This window comes from Diplotaxodon limnothrissa, linkage group LG15 (genome assembly GCF_057381915.1).
Source record: "Diplotaxodon limnothrissa isolate DT_005_m linkage group LG15, D_limnothrissa_male_GT1.1, whole genome shotgun sequence".
Classification (NCBI taxonomy): domain Eukaryota; kingdom Metazoa; phylum Chordata; class Actinopteri; order Cichliformes; family Cichlidae; genus Diplotaxodon; species Diplotaxodon limnothrissa.
Window position 1 is genome coordinate 806803 of NC_140610.1, and position 15646 is coordinate 822448.

The 15646-nt window shown below is 43.5% G+C and overlaps 1 protein-coding gene across 1 annotated transcript in view; it reads right to left on the bottom strand.

The window, feature by feature from the left end:
- Positions 1–6691: 6691 nt before the first annotated feature.
- The window catches only part of LOC146616750 (kinesin-like protein KIF13B), a 31364-nt gene continuing 22409 nt past the window's right edge, over positions 6692–15646 (bottom strand). The window contains exons 37-43 of the mRNA XM_085373341.1: positions 15415–15471; positions 14419–14515; positions 14149–14264; positions 11165–11239; positions 10351–10416; positions 8363–9677; positions 6692–8230 (exon numbers count right to left, since the gene is read on the bottom strand). Coding sequence (XP_085229467.1) covers positions 7977–8230; positions 8363–9677; positions 10351–10416; positions 11165–11239; positions 14149–14264; positions 14419–14515; positions 15415–15471 — 1980 coding nt within the window. The 3' untranslated portion in view covers positions 6692–7976. The remainder of the gene's footprint in view (positions 8231–8362; positions 9678–10350; positions 10417–11164; positions 11240–14148; positions 14265–14418; positions 14516–15414; positions 15472–15646) is intronic.

A 15646-nucleotide genomic window follows, 5' to 3' on the forward strand; every position in this document is an offset into this window, starting at 1 on the left:
TGAAAATTAGTATTAACTAAAATTAGTATTTAACTAAGTATTGATGTTAACTAAACTTTACATGTAACCTTTAACAAAAAGTCCAATTTCCAATATATGATGGGGAAAGAAGAGAAATTCAAGTAGAGCTGCTTCATTCTAAACTAAAGCCCCAGTATGTGCCAGTCTCTTTGGTAAATAGCACCACACCAAACTCCCTGGTAAAATCTCCAGTTTCTGATTTGAACCAGCGCACGTGTAAACCGTGCACCCGTTTTTGACTCGGACAGATTGAAGCATTCATTGAACTGAGAGCGTGTCTCTTTAAACTACTTGAAATGATCACTTTTTTTTTCCTTCTAAAGAGTTTGGGGGGGGAGTTTGGCGTGATGTTCCCCTACAAAACATGCTGCGTATTAGAACTGGTGAAATTAGCATGCATTCAGAGATTATTCCCACTATGAGACACTTTTAAATGAACTGCCTTTGACTTTGAGAGATGCCGTGGCCCAGTTAGCAAGTACAAGTTTTAATCCGCTAGTATTTTTGCATGAACATTGAAGCTTGACAGAAAAGTTCATGGGGTGGATGAAAGAACCCTCAGGTGCTCACAAAGTAGATTGTGCTATTTTTCTTTTTTTTTCCAGAAGAAAACTGGAACCCACCTCGAGCGTGACACGGGCACTTCCCCACTCGCTGTCATGCATACTCAGTGGAAGTGCTTGCTTTGAAGGGGCGTCCTCTCTTGTGGTTGTCAGGGTCAACATGCCTACGTGTCCTTGTGTGTCCCCTAGTGCAACACCATCCACTTCATCCCAGTATAGCTCAGAAAAAGAGGACTGAATGCTGTTGTATCAATCTCAAATCTAGTTATGTTCAAAATTACTGTATTGCCCATTTCAGAATTTAGTGCCTTTTTTGGACAGTAGACTGTTCTGTAATTAAGATGTAGTATATATACATTTTTTGTACAGTTTCTTTGTTCATTTTTTTAACTTGTGTTTATTTTAGTATGATATATATATATACATAAATATAATGTACAAGAGAATAAAGCTATATCAATGAGAATGTGTGTTTATGGTCTTGCTGGCTGCATGTATGCAGATCTATACACAGATACAAAGTACACGAATCAAAGCAAGCTTTTAATAATTATCTGAGTCTTACAACCAAAGTTTTCATCTGATGTAAAATGTATAGAAATCATACATATACCAACAAGACAGCGTGCATCACTGTCACAACAGCGTTTGCATTCAAAGGCTTTATGGGGGGCCGGTCTCTCGTCAAAATGCCCGGGCCGATTCTTTGCTCCAGTCCAGCCCTGGGCACGACACGCAGTGAGTTAATCTGAGAAGGTGCATTAAAAAATAAATGGCCGGGCCAGCGGTGCACATCGCAAATTAACTCGCATACACACATTAGTTGTGCCGTTTCGTAATGACGGTATCTTAGCTAACAACCCCAACTACCAGATTCAACTTGTAATTGGCTAAAAACAACAGAGGGACGTTGCTAGCTGGCAGTTTTTTCGAGCGATGTTGAAATTTCCACATTCAGACACTTCAAATGCTTCAGCAGCTGTCCGCTCAGCGCAGCATCAGCACCGCGGAAATACACGGATACATCCGAAGACTCGAGACTGATCAAACCAGAAAGCTTTAATGAGCAGCTGGTTTGCCTCGCATTAACTGGTATTAACTCAGCCAGTTAATCGAAATGCAGCTGACTGAACTGAAAAGCTCGACTCTGTGGGGGTCAAAGTTTGCAGAACTACGAACACAGCTGGAATCCACAGCTGTGCGTGTTCATGGAACTGCATGTTCACCTGCTGGACATCACTACCTGACAGGTTTAACTGTCTTCAGAACATTGCAGAGGCCTTACTGACAGTGTTTGGCTCTACATGTCTGTGTGAGCAGGTTTTCTCTCACATGAGTCCTCAGGTAGCCTCTGAATGCTGGACACTGGGAGACCTGTGTCTCTGAGTGGGAGACCAGAGATCACATTAGCATGTATGTCTCTGTATTAACAAACATGCCATAATGGCTTAGTTTATTTTTCTTATCATTGTTGTGAGGAGACCATAAATAGCATTTGTATTTTCTGTTGTACAGTTCATTTGCTGTTATGGATAAAAAGTCTTTTTTTGTTTCAAAATAGCTGATAAGTATTCGCTGATAGCTGCCAACATCTGCGAACAAATATAACTTTATAAAGTTGTTCTATATAGTGTGTAACTGTTATTATAGAGCATTAATAAATTTATTGCTAATGCATCATATGGCACACTGACTCCTGAGGAAAATTTAGATTGTTTTCATATATGACAGGTCACATAAAGGTTTGGTGAGTCCAAGCTTAAGTATATATTCCAAACAATAAAACCTTATTTAATGCAAATGTTGTGAATAAACTTGAAATTATGGATTTTAACCTCTGAAGACCTGAACTCTTTCATGGCATGCATTTTGATTTCTCTTTACTATTTGGGCTTTATACTGTTGATAGAACACTGTAAAGTCACAATTGAATAATGATATGCAGAACTCTTTATTTGGTGTCTGAACACTGCAGCATTTTTCCTGAGTACGAAAACAAAATGAGAAACAACAGCTGAGCCCCTTTAAGCAATATGGCTCATTTGAAAGAGCAAAATTTAGTATTGTGGTCTAGACAACCCAAAATGTGATGTCCCCATATGTGGACGCCAGGTCCTAGGAGGTTAAAATTGTATTTCCATGTAAGTCCATATGGTGAACAATAAAAGCATTCCTCCATTGTGGCTCGCTGTGATGGACAAGACGGTCACCTCTGTGCACGTCTGGGTCAGGGAATGGGTCTTGACTCATTTGTTCTTATTCGCTGAACATCAGCTCAGAGTTGTTGGTGCAAGTATTGAACATGACTTTCGGTAAGCCTCAAACCAGCTCTGACAAACTGACTGATGCAAAGTTTTGACTGTACCTTACAGTGTAGGGACGGAGTATCGCGGACCTCAACTGGGACAGAAGAAGGCAAACTTTGACCAATGCCTCAATCCCACTGACACACCTTTCATAGAGTAAGCAGAGTCTTGGGATGAGGGAGATGACTCGGCCATCACTGGCGCTAAGGTTGCTGAGGTAGTTAAAAAAAGAGTTTGGTGAACCTCCAAGTCTGAGGCCGTAGTTCTCAGCTATGTTCTCAGGAAAATGTTTTTTTTATCATAACCTTAATGACTGCAACACAGCAAAGGACATTACTAATGCAAACTGATTACACTGAACCTTAATCACCCTTTTATCAGTTAGTATAACAGACCTGGAATAGCTCTTACTACGACCGCCATGGAGACACTTCCAGGTCATGGGGTGGCTGTAGCTCAGGTGGCAGAGCAGGTCAGCCACTAATCAGAAGGTCGGTGGTTCGATCCCAGGCTACCTCCTGGCTGCATGCCAAATATCCTTGGGCAAGATACTAACCCCGTGTTGCCTACTGGTGGTGGTCAGAGGGCCCGGTGGCACCTGTGTCCAGCAGCCTCGCCTCTGTCAGTGCGCCACAGGGCAGCTGTGGCTACAATGTAGCTTGCTATCGCCAGTGTGTGTGTGGATGGGTGAATGACTGAATGTAGTGTAAAGCGCTTTGGGGTCCTATGGACTAGCAAAGCGCTATACAAATGCAGGCCATTTACCATTTCTTTCAGTTAGGAACCTTCCTAAGGAAAAAAGACTATTGGGATGCAGCCAATGACTTTTTAGACCCTTAACTTCTCCTTGCAGAGCTTCAAGGGATCTTCCAGGATGGTGAGGATATTTTCGGCAGACTTAAATTGGTCATCAGGCAGCGATTTCATACATTGATGTCTAATGTGGAACTTGATCTGCACTGGCGTGAGTTGGCTTCACAGCATAAGTTAGCGTGACGCTTGTAAGAAGTAAACCACCTTTGTGGTACAGAAAACCCAGGATCAACCCTGAAGTTATCTGGGTAAGTCATAAATCCTGTTTCATTGGCCTCTACACTATGAAGATAGACTTTAAGCTTATCCGGGTAACTTCAGGGTGCGTTTTATTTTACAATCACTGTAATTTATTTATACAAGTATAGAAACATTAGTATTTCTATATGCTTCTGTTACCGGCACCAGACCTAGGGGAATCTGGACCGGCAGCAAGCGGCACACAGGCTAGAGAGCACTGCGTAGCCAGATATGAGCAAACTGTGGATTAATAGAGAGGACACCCTAGTTAGCGTCTTGCTCAGGCCGGAGCTCATTTATTTCTGCAACATATACACAATAGAAATGCATTCTTTCCATAAAATAACAGAGTTCACAAACAAAAATAAAGTTACAAAAAGTTTCTCTCAAAAGCAAAATAAATACAAACTAATTCAAAATGACTTTACATACAACTTAAACAAAACACTCGCGGCTAAAGCAGAACAACATACCAAAATAACCCATAATTCACACAACCTTTCCCCACATTCGCGCCAAATACGCTATTACTTTTGAACATGGCGTCCCCTGAACGCAACACAACAGACTGCAAACGTTGGCTGTGCCCCAATTCAGGGTCTGCACGCTTGAAGTACGCATTTTAAGTGCGATTACGTCACCGCCACGCGACGACGGCTGTTCCAATTCGAAGTGTGCTTCAAATGCGCCGTCGATTTCCCCAAATCCGGTTGTTCAGTCTGACGTCACTAGCCGTGTCTGGACCTAAACTCCGCTGCAGGTCCATATATCAAACGATCACTATGGCATTACTGAGAGTTGAAAAACTGTCTAAAGTCTTTCATCTTTAATAAAATGATCAGCGTTCTGCTCTACCAGGTGTAACAATTGAGTTTAACATCCAGGTATCCATGAAAACGGAATTTATGACATTTAACGGAGTTAGAAGTTAGCAGGGAGTTAGCTCGCTAGCTTCTATCTAAATACAATATAGCATGTCCTGACTGCGGGGTTTTGGAAACAAATTAAAACGTACAGCTCTGTTATCACTTCCAGCATAAATGAAGACAGAAAACTAAACAGCAGTGACGTTTGTAGGGTTACTGAAGTTGGGCTAGCTGGTATATAATGATGTGCTACGTGACCGCTAGCGACACAGCTATGTTAGCATAATATAAACAAGCTAACTTTTTTCCACTCGATAAAAGTTAACGTGAGTGTTCTCGGTGGTCAGGAACAAATGTAATCGCATGGCAGGATGCTGTAAAAGGACCAAACTTCAGCCAGGAGAACAACTGAGATAATCCATCCACAATACGAGGTTAGTCATTCATATACTGCAGCATGGGCTGGGCTGTAGTTACATCCTAAGGTTTTAAAAACTGAGCTTAAATAAATGATTAGCGGTAATAAAAGCCGAGGGAGGTCAACAGTGATCACTGACTGTTTTAGGAGCTTTTTGAGATTAAATAGAAGAAAATACATAACATTAAACATGTTAACAACACAAAGGCCAAATAATTTCCCCCAGGGATCAATAAAGTATTCTGATTCTGATTAAACGCAGACTACTTTAGACCCGGAAGTAGGATTCGTCGCGTCATCACTGAACAACCGGATACCAAGCGTGGTCCCATACATCCCACAATGCAGGCTGCCACTGAGCTCTGCCCAGGGGCGTTTCTGGGATTTTTTTAATGGGGGGGCTAACAATCAGAAATAACTGTTGAAAACGACCTTGGAAGACGTTTATATATTCATGAGCATTTTTACATTCATAGAACAATGACCATATTATTGTTTTCCTAAAAAAATGATAGTGAGGATTTATTCATTTAACAGTATTTATTTGTAAGAAACACTGCATATTGTATTATATACAAGAACCAACACATTTTCATTTAGAAATCAAAGTATATATATTCATTTAAAAGAAAAGGAAATGGTAGGTTTTTGTTTTTCTTTAAACATCAGAATGGCTGGTGTGGTTTTGTTAGCTTATTTAGGATGGAGGTGATCATTTTTGGGACTATTTTCTGTAATTCCACTGATACCAGAACATGTTGTGCACTCTCCCAGTTCTTGCACAGGTCCTTTTGGAGGTTTTTCACTGTGCATTCATGCTACAGCGCTGATGTTTCAAAGCACTCAAACAAAGGCTCAGTCTAGGTGCAAATTTCTGTCTCCAGTGTACTTGTCATATTAAAGAATCACATAGAAACATAAATGCTTATATTTGCTCACAGAAAAATATAATTAGTATAAAATAAACCCAGGGTCAAACTGAAGGTTTCTAGAAGTTACCGAGAAGCTAAAAGTCCTGCTTCATATTGCAGAGGCCTATACTACAACATCCCAGGCTCCTGTTTCCAGGGTAACCCTCTGATGTTTACTAGCAGATTTTTTGTCAGTCAGCAGTATCCTGCCATGTCGTTGCTTCAGTCGGAATTTAAGAGAAGTTACCAAATGTCATTCAAGCGTTAGGAGCTGATGTGTTGTTGCGCTGCAGGGTTTGGCCCAGAACCTGCTGAAGAGAACATCTGAGCGGAGCTCCGTCAGCGGATGTGGGATCGCCTTTGAAGTAGTTTCTAACATCCCAGGAGGAAGTACCAGGACATCATGTTAGTGTTCAGGAAGGAAGGAAAAGACATTTGGAAACCAGCAACCATGAATTTCACTGAGACATGTCCACAAATGAAAACAGATGTGATTACAACATCTGTGCAGGAACAGCTGGTCACTGCTTTCCAAATATCAGCGCTTCTCACCTCAGACTTACAGTCTGTGTGGACAGAAGGAGGACAGAGGACCGGTGGATGAGGTCGTGGAGTGGTCTGGGAGAAATCACCCGGTGGTTAAAGAAAGAAAAAGTATGAATAGCATGAAACGGAGGAGCTAAGCTAGACCAAAGGTTTTGCAGAGACACTCTTTTTGTTCTCTTGAAAAATAGATAAAGATGGTGCTGAAAGATGCTCAAACTTTATTTTTCCTTCTCTAAAGTTAGCTTAAAAAAAATAAAATGATAAAAAAAAAAAAATTATGTAATCTCTTTTACCAGGACATCGTCGTAAAAGATTTTCTAATCTCAAAAAATGAGTACATAATGTACCAGAGAATAAAGCTGTAACTAACACACTCACACACTCACACACACACACACACACACACAAATTAAATTGATTTATTATCACTTATAAAAAGTTGATCTTTAAACAAACATTCAAGCTTGATCATTTTAAATGCAAATGTATAAAACACATTTCTGCACAAAAACTAACACAACATTAAAACCAACACAATCCTCACCAAACATCAGACTGCAGCACATACAGGGAAAGTCACAAGTAACGTTCTCAAACACCCTCACGTGAAACTAATGCAGATTCCTGCATTTGCTTGACAGGAAGAGGAAAATATAGATTTATAACTGTTGCAAAATTCCAGCAGTAGCATTTTTGACGAGTGCAATGATTTTAACCAGCAGAATCACATCAGAATAGTGTAGGAATCTTTATTCCTACACAGTGCGGTGGGACGTGTCCAAGGCATTTTTCCAAAGGCTTTATTCAAAGCATTTCAAGGCACAAGACTAATAGCACACCATATAGTCATACATTACAAAACACACATCTGGATGTCTGCACTCATATTTGTTTATCTTTGGAACTGCACGAGAAAGAAATCGGCTAGCCTTTTTTTTTGGGGGGGGGGCATTTTTGGTATGCACAGTAAAAAGGAAACTGTGCCTCCTGTGAATCCGTCTGTAGCGTACTTCATGTGTACCCTCGCTTCCTTACACAATTATCTAAAAGCATTCACATTTTCAGATAAAACATCCAATGTCTGCCAAGTACGTCACACAGGAATGGAGTCCTGTAACAGGAAAAGCCAAAAATCATCCTCCAGACACGAGAGCGTGGAGTGACTCATCCAAACTTACTGTCAAACCTCCAGTAAATCGGTCTAAAGTACGCCAGACACCACTGTGCCAGTAGGCTTAAGCTTTTGTCCCATATGGGCAGTGATGTGCTGGGGATGCCCAGCAATGAGCCATTTAAGTGTTCCACGACTTGCGGTTCTCCCCCCTGCCGCGACCGGTTGATCCGGTTCCACCTTCGCCTTTGGCCAGAGCTGTAAGGGCTGCCAGGTTTGGGCTGGACCCCGACAGATGGGCACTACGGCGTTTTTGTTGCTGCTGGCGATGGCGTTTGGGATCGCCACGGGTTACTCTGTCAGGTCTTACCAACACGCCGTAACCAGGGTTGCAGTGGAAGTAGTGCTTACCAGCCACTGACCCATCGTTCTTTCCTGAAAGAAAGAGGAAAATACATGAATCGTAAAAATTTAAAAAAGCAATAATGAGGCTTTAATTGGCAGTGCATACATGTTCATGAAGAATGAGAACGATCAGATTTGGTGTTGGGTCTAATCTAAACCTACCTGCTGGTACTTCAAGTTCCACTCCAACCCAAGTCCCCTCTGCAAAATCTGTGGGTCCCAAATATCGCACCGTACCACTCTTATTAGCCCCCACACTCACAAACTCGCCCTCTTTCAACCACTCGGGAAGAACAGCAGAAGCAGCTGTATCTCCATCCTCTGTGTCAGAGATGATTTCCAGACTTTCCTTCGGCACTGAAAGGTTGGGTCCTGTCCCACAACTTGAGGGTTGGTTCACCAGTGTGGGGGTATCATGCTCCTCCTCACTCAGAATCTGCAGAAATGACTTGAGGTCTGAAGACTTCACTTTCTGGATCTTGAAGGGGTTAGCTACTGAGGGACCTGATTTGGGAGAAGAAATGGGGCCTTTGGCAGGTTTGACAGAAGCTGCTGGCTGCTGAACCTCACTGGTGGCTGAGGATGAGGGTAGGAAGGAGGCACCATTTGTTTCTGGAACATCAGAAGTTGACTGTTGCTTGGATGAAGCTTGAGCAGCCAGGTCTACAGGCGGTCCTGGATCAGGACTTGAGGCTTGGATCAGGCTTGGAGAAGGATCTTGAATAAAGTCTGAAGCCGTCTGATCTTGTGTGCGCTGCTGGGGTTGCAGGACGGTTGATTCCAAACGCCTCGCTCCTTCTTGAGCAGATCGTTGTGTCTCATTAGAAAACACCAGTTCACATTCTACTTTGTTTGTGGCAGCCACCTCGAGATCTTCTCTTGAAGGAGTCTTTGGTTCACTGTGGTCTACATGGCGCACTTCTGTCTGCTTGGTCCCATTGTTTTGTGCCACCTCTGAATGATCTCGTTGCTCTGATCCACGGTCCTGTTTTTGTTCGGTCTGGTCTGGCAATTCTGCTTCTGCAGCTGGATCAGATTTTTCGGCCTCCTTTAACTGGTCTGATAGGAACCGATTTGGTTCTTGTTGACTCGGCATAACATCTGGTTCAGATGGCTCCTGCTCCATACTCTCTGCATCTGCTTTCTGTCTCAAACTCAGTAATTCCTGAGGCCCTGATTGGTCTAAAATAAGAGTGTCCGATTGTGTGGTGTCAGAGAAAGGAGAGAACTTCTGTGTCACAACATTTTCCTCCTCGTGCTCATCGAGCACAGTTTCAAAGCCATCCCTGCTACCATATGACGAAGGCAAGTCCCAGCTCAGCGTGTAGACTTCTGACAGCGTTACTGTAGATATGCTTGTTGACATATATCCACTGGAAGCCTCGCTCACTGGACTGGTGGTGGAGTCTTCAGTTTCTGGGATGATTGGAGGTGGAAGAGGCACAGATCTGGGGATTTCTGTTTCATCAATGGGGACCTGGGGGCAAACCATAGAAACGTGGTTTTAGCCAAAGAGCGTCTTTTTGCCAGTTTCCAAAAATGGAATTGCCACAAATTCATTTCCAATTTCTGATCATAACCACCCTAGTGCCAGCTCCTGGTTAGTCCAGCCTCAAGATGAATGTTTTTCACCATTTCTGAGGATCTGACTGAAAAACCTACCTGTCAATCACAAGGCCAACCTGCCCTCAGTTTTTAAACATGGAAGCTACATCATTGTCATTCTACAGTCTTTGTACTTGGAGCCAGGTTCAGTTGGATACTTGGAGCAGCAGAAATGTTTGAATAACAATGACCAGCAGATGTTGCTGGTATTAAACATGAATGTATTCCATATAATCACAGTCCTGTTATCGTGCACAGGATGGTCAGGTGAACTTGTCGTGTTTTCAAAGTAACACAAACGTCTAAAAATATTAAAGTGAAGAATCTAAAAAGACAAACAGCGCTGCCAGAAGCCGTGCAGGCTTTTTATAACTTCATCCAACGTTTTTGTACCACGGCATTTACAGCCGATGACGAACGATGGGCGAGTTTCGGTTGACACAGACGGCATTACTGAATACACTCCACTCCGATCAGTTTCTATGTTTGGAAGAACAGATCTACACAATGTGTTAACACCATGCGGGCGGGGCTGGAGGACTCACCGCCTGCCGCTGTTTGCTCATGTCCTCTTCAACGCTGGCCGACTGCACCACGATGCGCGGCAGACTCTGCGACGGGGTCGGAATTAAAAAAGCAAAGTTAATGTGACTTCAGATAAAACATCTCAAAGCTGCTAAATTAGCACTGAAGGCTTTTCAAGCTGATTTCAAGATGCAATCAGGGGCCAATCAGCTCTGTCCGCTTCAAACCTGAAGATTAACAGAAGTCTGTTCATGCCACACTGCATGATGTGGTGATTAGCTGCTGTGGGAGCATCAGAGAGACAGAAGGACAGAAACAAGCAGAGAGAAAACTGAACCTGTGATGGTAACAATGAGGCTGAACACCGACCTGCTACGCCCTCTCTGGTACTAACATTAGGCCAGCTGACCGTCTGCTGCAGCTGCAGATGATTCTTCATAATTATGAAAGATGTGCAATCAGATTCGTATGTTCACGTGACGAAAGGAATCAGATATTTATTTCGATAACAGCGTTTCGAGATGTTGACACGAGATGCAGACAGTGTAATAAAAACATTGGTTCATTAGACTCGTAATCATGACAAACTAGTCAAACAATCAGTATAATTGCACCTTAATTATAATTGCACCCATCATCATTGATCCCTGCTCAGGATTCAAAACTCGTCATCCGTCAACTGATTAAGCACGAAGAAAACAAAAACCCATCTTGATCTTTAAAAGATGCGTGTGCTTAGCAGACAGGATTTTAATCATGACGACTGAGTTCATGCAGAAAGGAAGCTGCTCGATTTAGGACACAAGGAGCTTTGAGAGCAGAACGACGACCTACGTGGTCCGCAGGTCTGACGTCAGAAAGTAGGTCAAACAGGTCTATCCTACCCCTCGCGTGCTCGGGAAAATAAACCTGCAGGTCAACACAACACATCAGGTGCACAACAAATGCTGCCTCTGCTTTACTGGTTATTGAAATCAAAGCACAACAAGCACCCGTCTGTGTTAACCGCAATCTCCACGTGTCCGTGTTCTCGACAGCCGTTCATCTGAAGCACGGCAAGCCCAGGAGGTGCTGAGGAGTAAACGTTTAGTTGAGGTTGTTGTTGCTGGCTGCTGTGCAGCATCAGTGAGAGGAGCTAATCACCAGGAGGCTAAAGTCACAGTTCAGCCATGTGAGCGCACACTCCTCTTTGGAAATAAATGCGCACCAGCTTTGGCACCTTTGCTGACGGTGGGCTGGCTTCACTGCATATCGTCCGTTTCAGGAAAATGCTGGAAGGTGTGTATTTAACCGAATCAAAGAAACGTGATGTCCTATGGTTTGCAGCACACAGTTTACTTGGAATTGTGCTTCATTTAACACAGCATAATGTGCGTCGACTAACTGCTGAAAGCTGCGAGTCAAAGTTGTGTCCTGGAACTCTTCATCCAGTCGTCACCCTGAGCGTTTAGAGCCAGGCTGCCAGATGCACATAAATCCTTTTAGTTTCAGGTTTTTAGCCACGTGGCTGCACAGTGCAGCAGTGCAAACTGACACTTGTGTATTTTACTTTTCTTTTGTTGTTGCTGTTGTCATCTTTCAGGTATTGATGTGATGTGTGGTAGATCAATGTTCCAAATGTAGCATTAAAACCTCTGCATTTAAGCATCAGCAACAACAACGTGTGTATTTACAGCACCTTCAGTAAACCTCCAACAGGTCCGAGTGTGATCGTACAGCCGTAACACAGACCGAATAATTCCCGCGCTCCCTCTGAGACGATCGTTTCATCCGGAGAGCGTAAACTTCCTGATTTAACAAACGATGACTCAAACGTTCTACTCGCAGCAGTTCAACATTTCAGTAGTTGGTGCTGGAAGTGCTGATCAATCTCACGGACAACCACAATTTTAGCCAATAGTACTTATCATCTAGACCAGTGGTCCCCAAACCCCGGCCTGGTACTGGTTTTTATTTTGTTGTATTTATCTGCGACACTTTAAAGGCCGGTCTGTGAAAATATTGTCGGACATAAACAGACCGGCCTTTAAAGTGTCGCAGATAAATACATCAAAATAAAAAACAGTACCGGTACCAAAAAGGAGATTTGTTGATAACACACGGGAAACACCCAGGGAAACCGAGTTAACGATAAAAACCCTGAAAACCATAACTTTCACGGCCGAGCCTGGACTCTCACGGAGCAGTACTGGGCCGGGGTTTGGGGACCGCTGATCTGGTCTACGGATGTCTGCTGTCTAACAGGACAAACTCCATTTCTTTATATGAAAGAAATCTTTAGAAAAAAAGAGTGAGTCATAGTTAATGAAACTTTCATGCAGACTTAATAAATTAGTTTTGTTGGTTTTATAACATCAGTCACTTCTAAGGTCCAGAGATGTGCAAGTATCGAAAGTACAAAGTACAGCAGTATTCAAACCCAATGACAGCTCTACAATTCATGTAGAGCCCCAAACACATTCGTACGGGCCGTGATCATCGACCAAATTACCCTTTGGCAGCCCGCTATTATTTGCGTCACTCCAAGCTTTTGTTTTGTGTTGACCGTTGTAAACATCTGTGGCAGGAAGATGCTAATTAAAGCAATATTCTCAACAACAAGCACAGCGAGGCCTGCTGGGTTTCCTTTCCAACATTCCCCTGATTAGCTACTCTCCACAGCTCAAGGGCCAATCAGCCAAATGAGACGCTGGAGTGTTTGGCTGCTATGAAAAAAGCTGCATGATTGCAGAAGAGCAGATGCTGCGCAGGTTGAAGGAGCAACGTGTCAGGATAAAGTTCAGCAGCTCGTAATTACCCCTGGTCTACGCACAGTAAGCGCCTGAAGCAGACGTGCTCACGAACATCAGTCGGTGGGGACAGCTCAGCCATTCAGTCTTGTTCTGACTCAGACACAAGACTCGAGTACTTTAGAGTTATTGGCTGAAAACGGAAGCACGTTCATTACCAGCTGCCTTGTTCACTACAGTGCATCGCTTTGATTTGCCCGTTTCTTATGACAGATGCTCTTCCTGACATCGCCCGAAGGATGTGTGGTTTACACGCTCGTCTGCCTTCACATGGCAGACGAGTGTGTAAACCACTACACTCCATTTTATTAGCAGCTGAAAAAAGATGCGGCCATCATGGCGCCACGTGTTGGTTCATGAACCGCCGTCTCTCGGGTAGTGGAGTACTACACTAACAGCTGGTGCCAGCTGGCCGATTAGCCTGTCCAGAAATGCACACCACACGCTCAGCTGGTAATTAGTGCCACCATAGTAAGTAATACGAGGATTTCACTAATTAGATTTGTCACATAATTTCTTTCACAATGTTCCGAAAAGCATCAAGTCCAGTGTTTTGAATTAGGTTTGTGAGCCTGTGAGGTTACAGGATGATAATAATAATCGTCGCTGTCCTAACCGTTCCCTAAACAGGAGACATGTTAGCAGCTACCTGAAAGGTGATGGCAGCTGTGTCTCTATCGGGCTGTAGTAATGTTGGCCATTTTAATATGGACGTCGGCGGGATTTACTCCGTTTTGCCAAAACTAAACACTCTGCAAACCATCCAAAGCTTTTATTCACAACATGCTTTTCTTCGTAATCTTAAAACAACGAGGCAAAAGGTGCACTTACATCATCTGCCTCATATTTCTGTTTCCACAGACATTAGCTCTGTTTCTATGGCAACAGAAGAACTCAGACTGTTGATGAGGAGATGGCGTGTTCAGATTCAGGTAGCAGCGACGCATACGAACTTTAAATCCCTGATAAGGATGCAGGTCGAAGACAAGCTTTAATGCAGAGCACAATAAACAGACCGAATGAGCCTACCTGCTGATGGACAGCTGTCTGGTCTCTGCCCTCTTTCCCACCAGGAAGCAGCGACTTCAGTAGCCTGGGTACGGCCTTCACTAAAGGGAGAGAAGAAGCAGTGAAGCCTGAATGCTCTGCAGAAGAAGGAAGAGGAGATGGAGAAGGGGGGCAGAGAAAAACCAAACAAACCAAACCATTTTTGAGAATAAGTTTGCCCCAGACTAAAGCATCAGATGCACAGCTGATGACATCAAAGGTCACACAGAGGGTGTTTTTAAATAGCTGTACCCGTCTCTGCGTTCAGATTCTGGGACAAGGAGCTGGGAAGGGTGCGTCTGGAAGGAGGAGGCGGCGCCACAGAGAGGTCGTGATGACTGTCCCAGGCCTGCAGACACGATGAAGAGCACTTCAGTCTTTGTGGGAGCAACATCCAATGGCTGCCAAACACAGCTGCAACACAGCTCCATCCCTTCATTCACTGCGTTAAGCTACATCTTCTATTGATACACCGAGTTTTAGGAATTTCAACCATTTTTAGTTTATTTTTGTTACCATTTGTCCACAGTGTTTAAGTCATACGTCATTCAGCGAGGTTACACAGATTACTTGTACAGGGCTGGGTTTAAGTCCTGAATCGATTTAAGTATAAATGTATTTTGGCAGAAACGGCAGAATCTCCGATTAAAGCTCACAAAACTGTTTCATTAACTGCCAAACAGCTAAAACAGCAAGTAAACAGGAAAAGATGTAAGCGGAGCACGCGAACACGCCGTCGGTGCTGAGAGCCGACTCAGAGTCTGAGCTGCAGGTTTCGTCACTCTGACCAACACTGACTGAACCAGCAGCAAAAGAAGATCCAAACGACGCTTCTCGTTTGATAAACATCGGCATTGATTCTGACTTTTTTGCTTCCACCACGATAAAAATCACACTTGCTGCACAGCTCGCTCTCAGTGCACACATTTACGATCAAATCCGTTTCCTGCGTTATTCGCTTGCTTATGGGTGGCTGTGGCTCAGGTGGCAGAGCAGGTCAGTCACTAATCAGAAGGTCGGTGGTTCATGGTCATTCAAAGCACAATAAGATATCCTCTTCAGGTAAGTGTATTAGTAAAAGCACCTTGGAGACCCATCAGGTTTCACCTTCTGTATGAATCCAGACATGCAAATTAGTATCATCACAAACATGCAGTTAATTAGCAGGAACAACTGGAGTGTAATGAGGTTGTATTTACCTAAGCAGTACAAGCAGTTACCAAAGAGAAGCTGACTTCAGTGTCTCACCTTGAAGTCTTTGAGCTTAAGAGGGGAGGAGCCAAGATCCAGGCTGCTGTCTGACAGCTGGGTCAAAGGTTAAGTGGTTAGAGGTTAGTGAGGCAGATTGATGATGAGACTGGTTGTTGACAAAGGCAATCAAGAAAGAAAACCCAGAGTATAAACCAACCCCAGGTGAGTCGCTGCTGCCAACAGCAGAATAAAGAGACTTAACAACAGCAACAAAGTAAAGTGAGCCTGC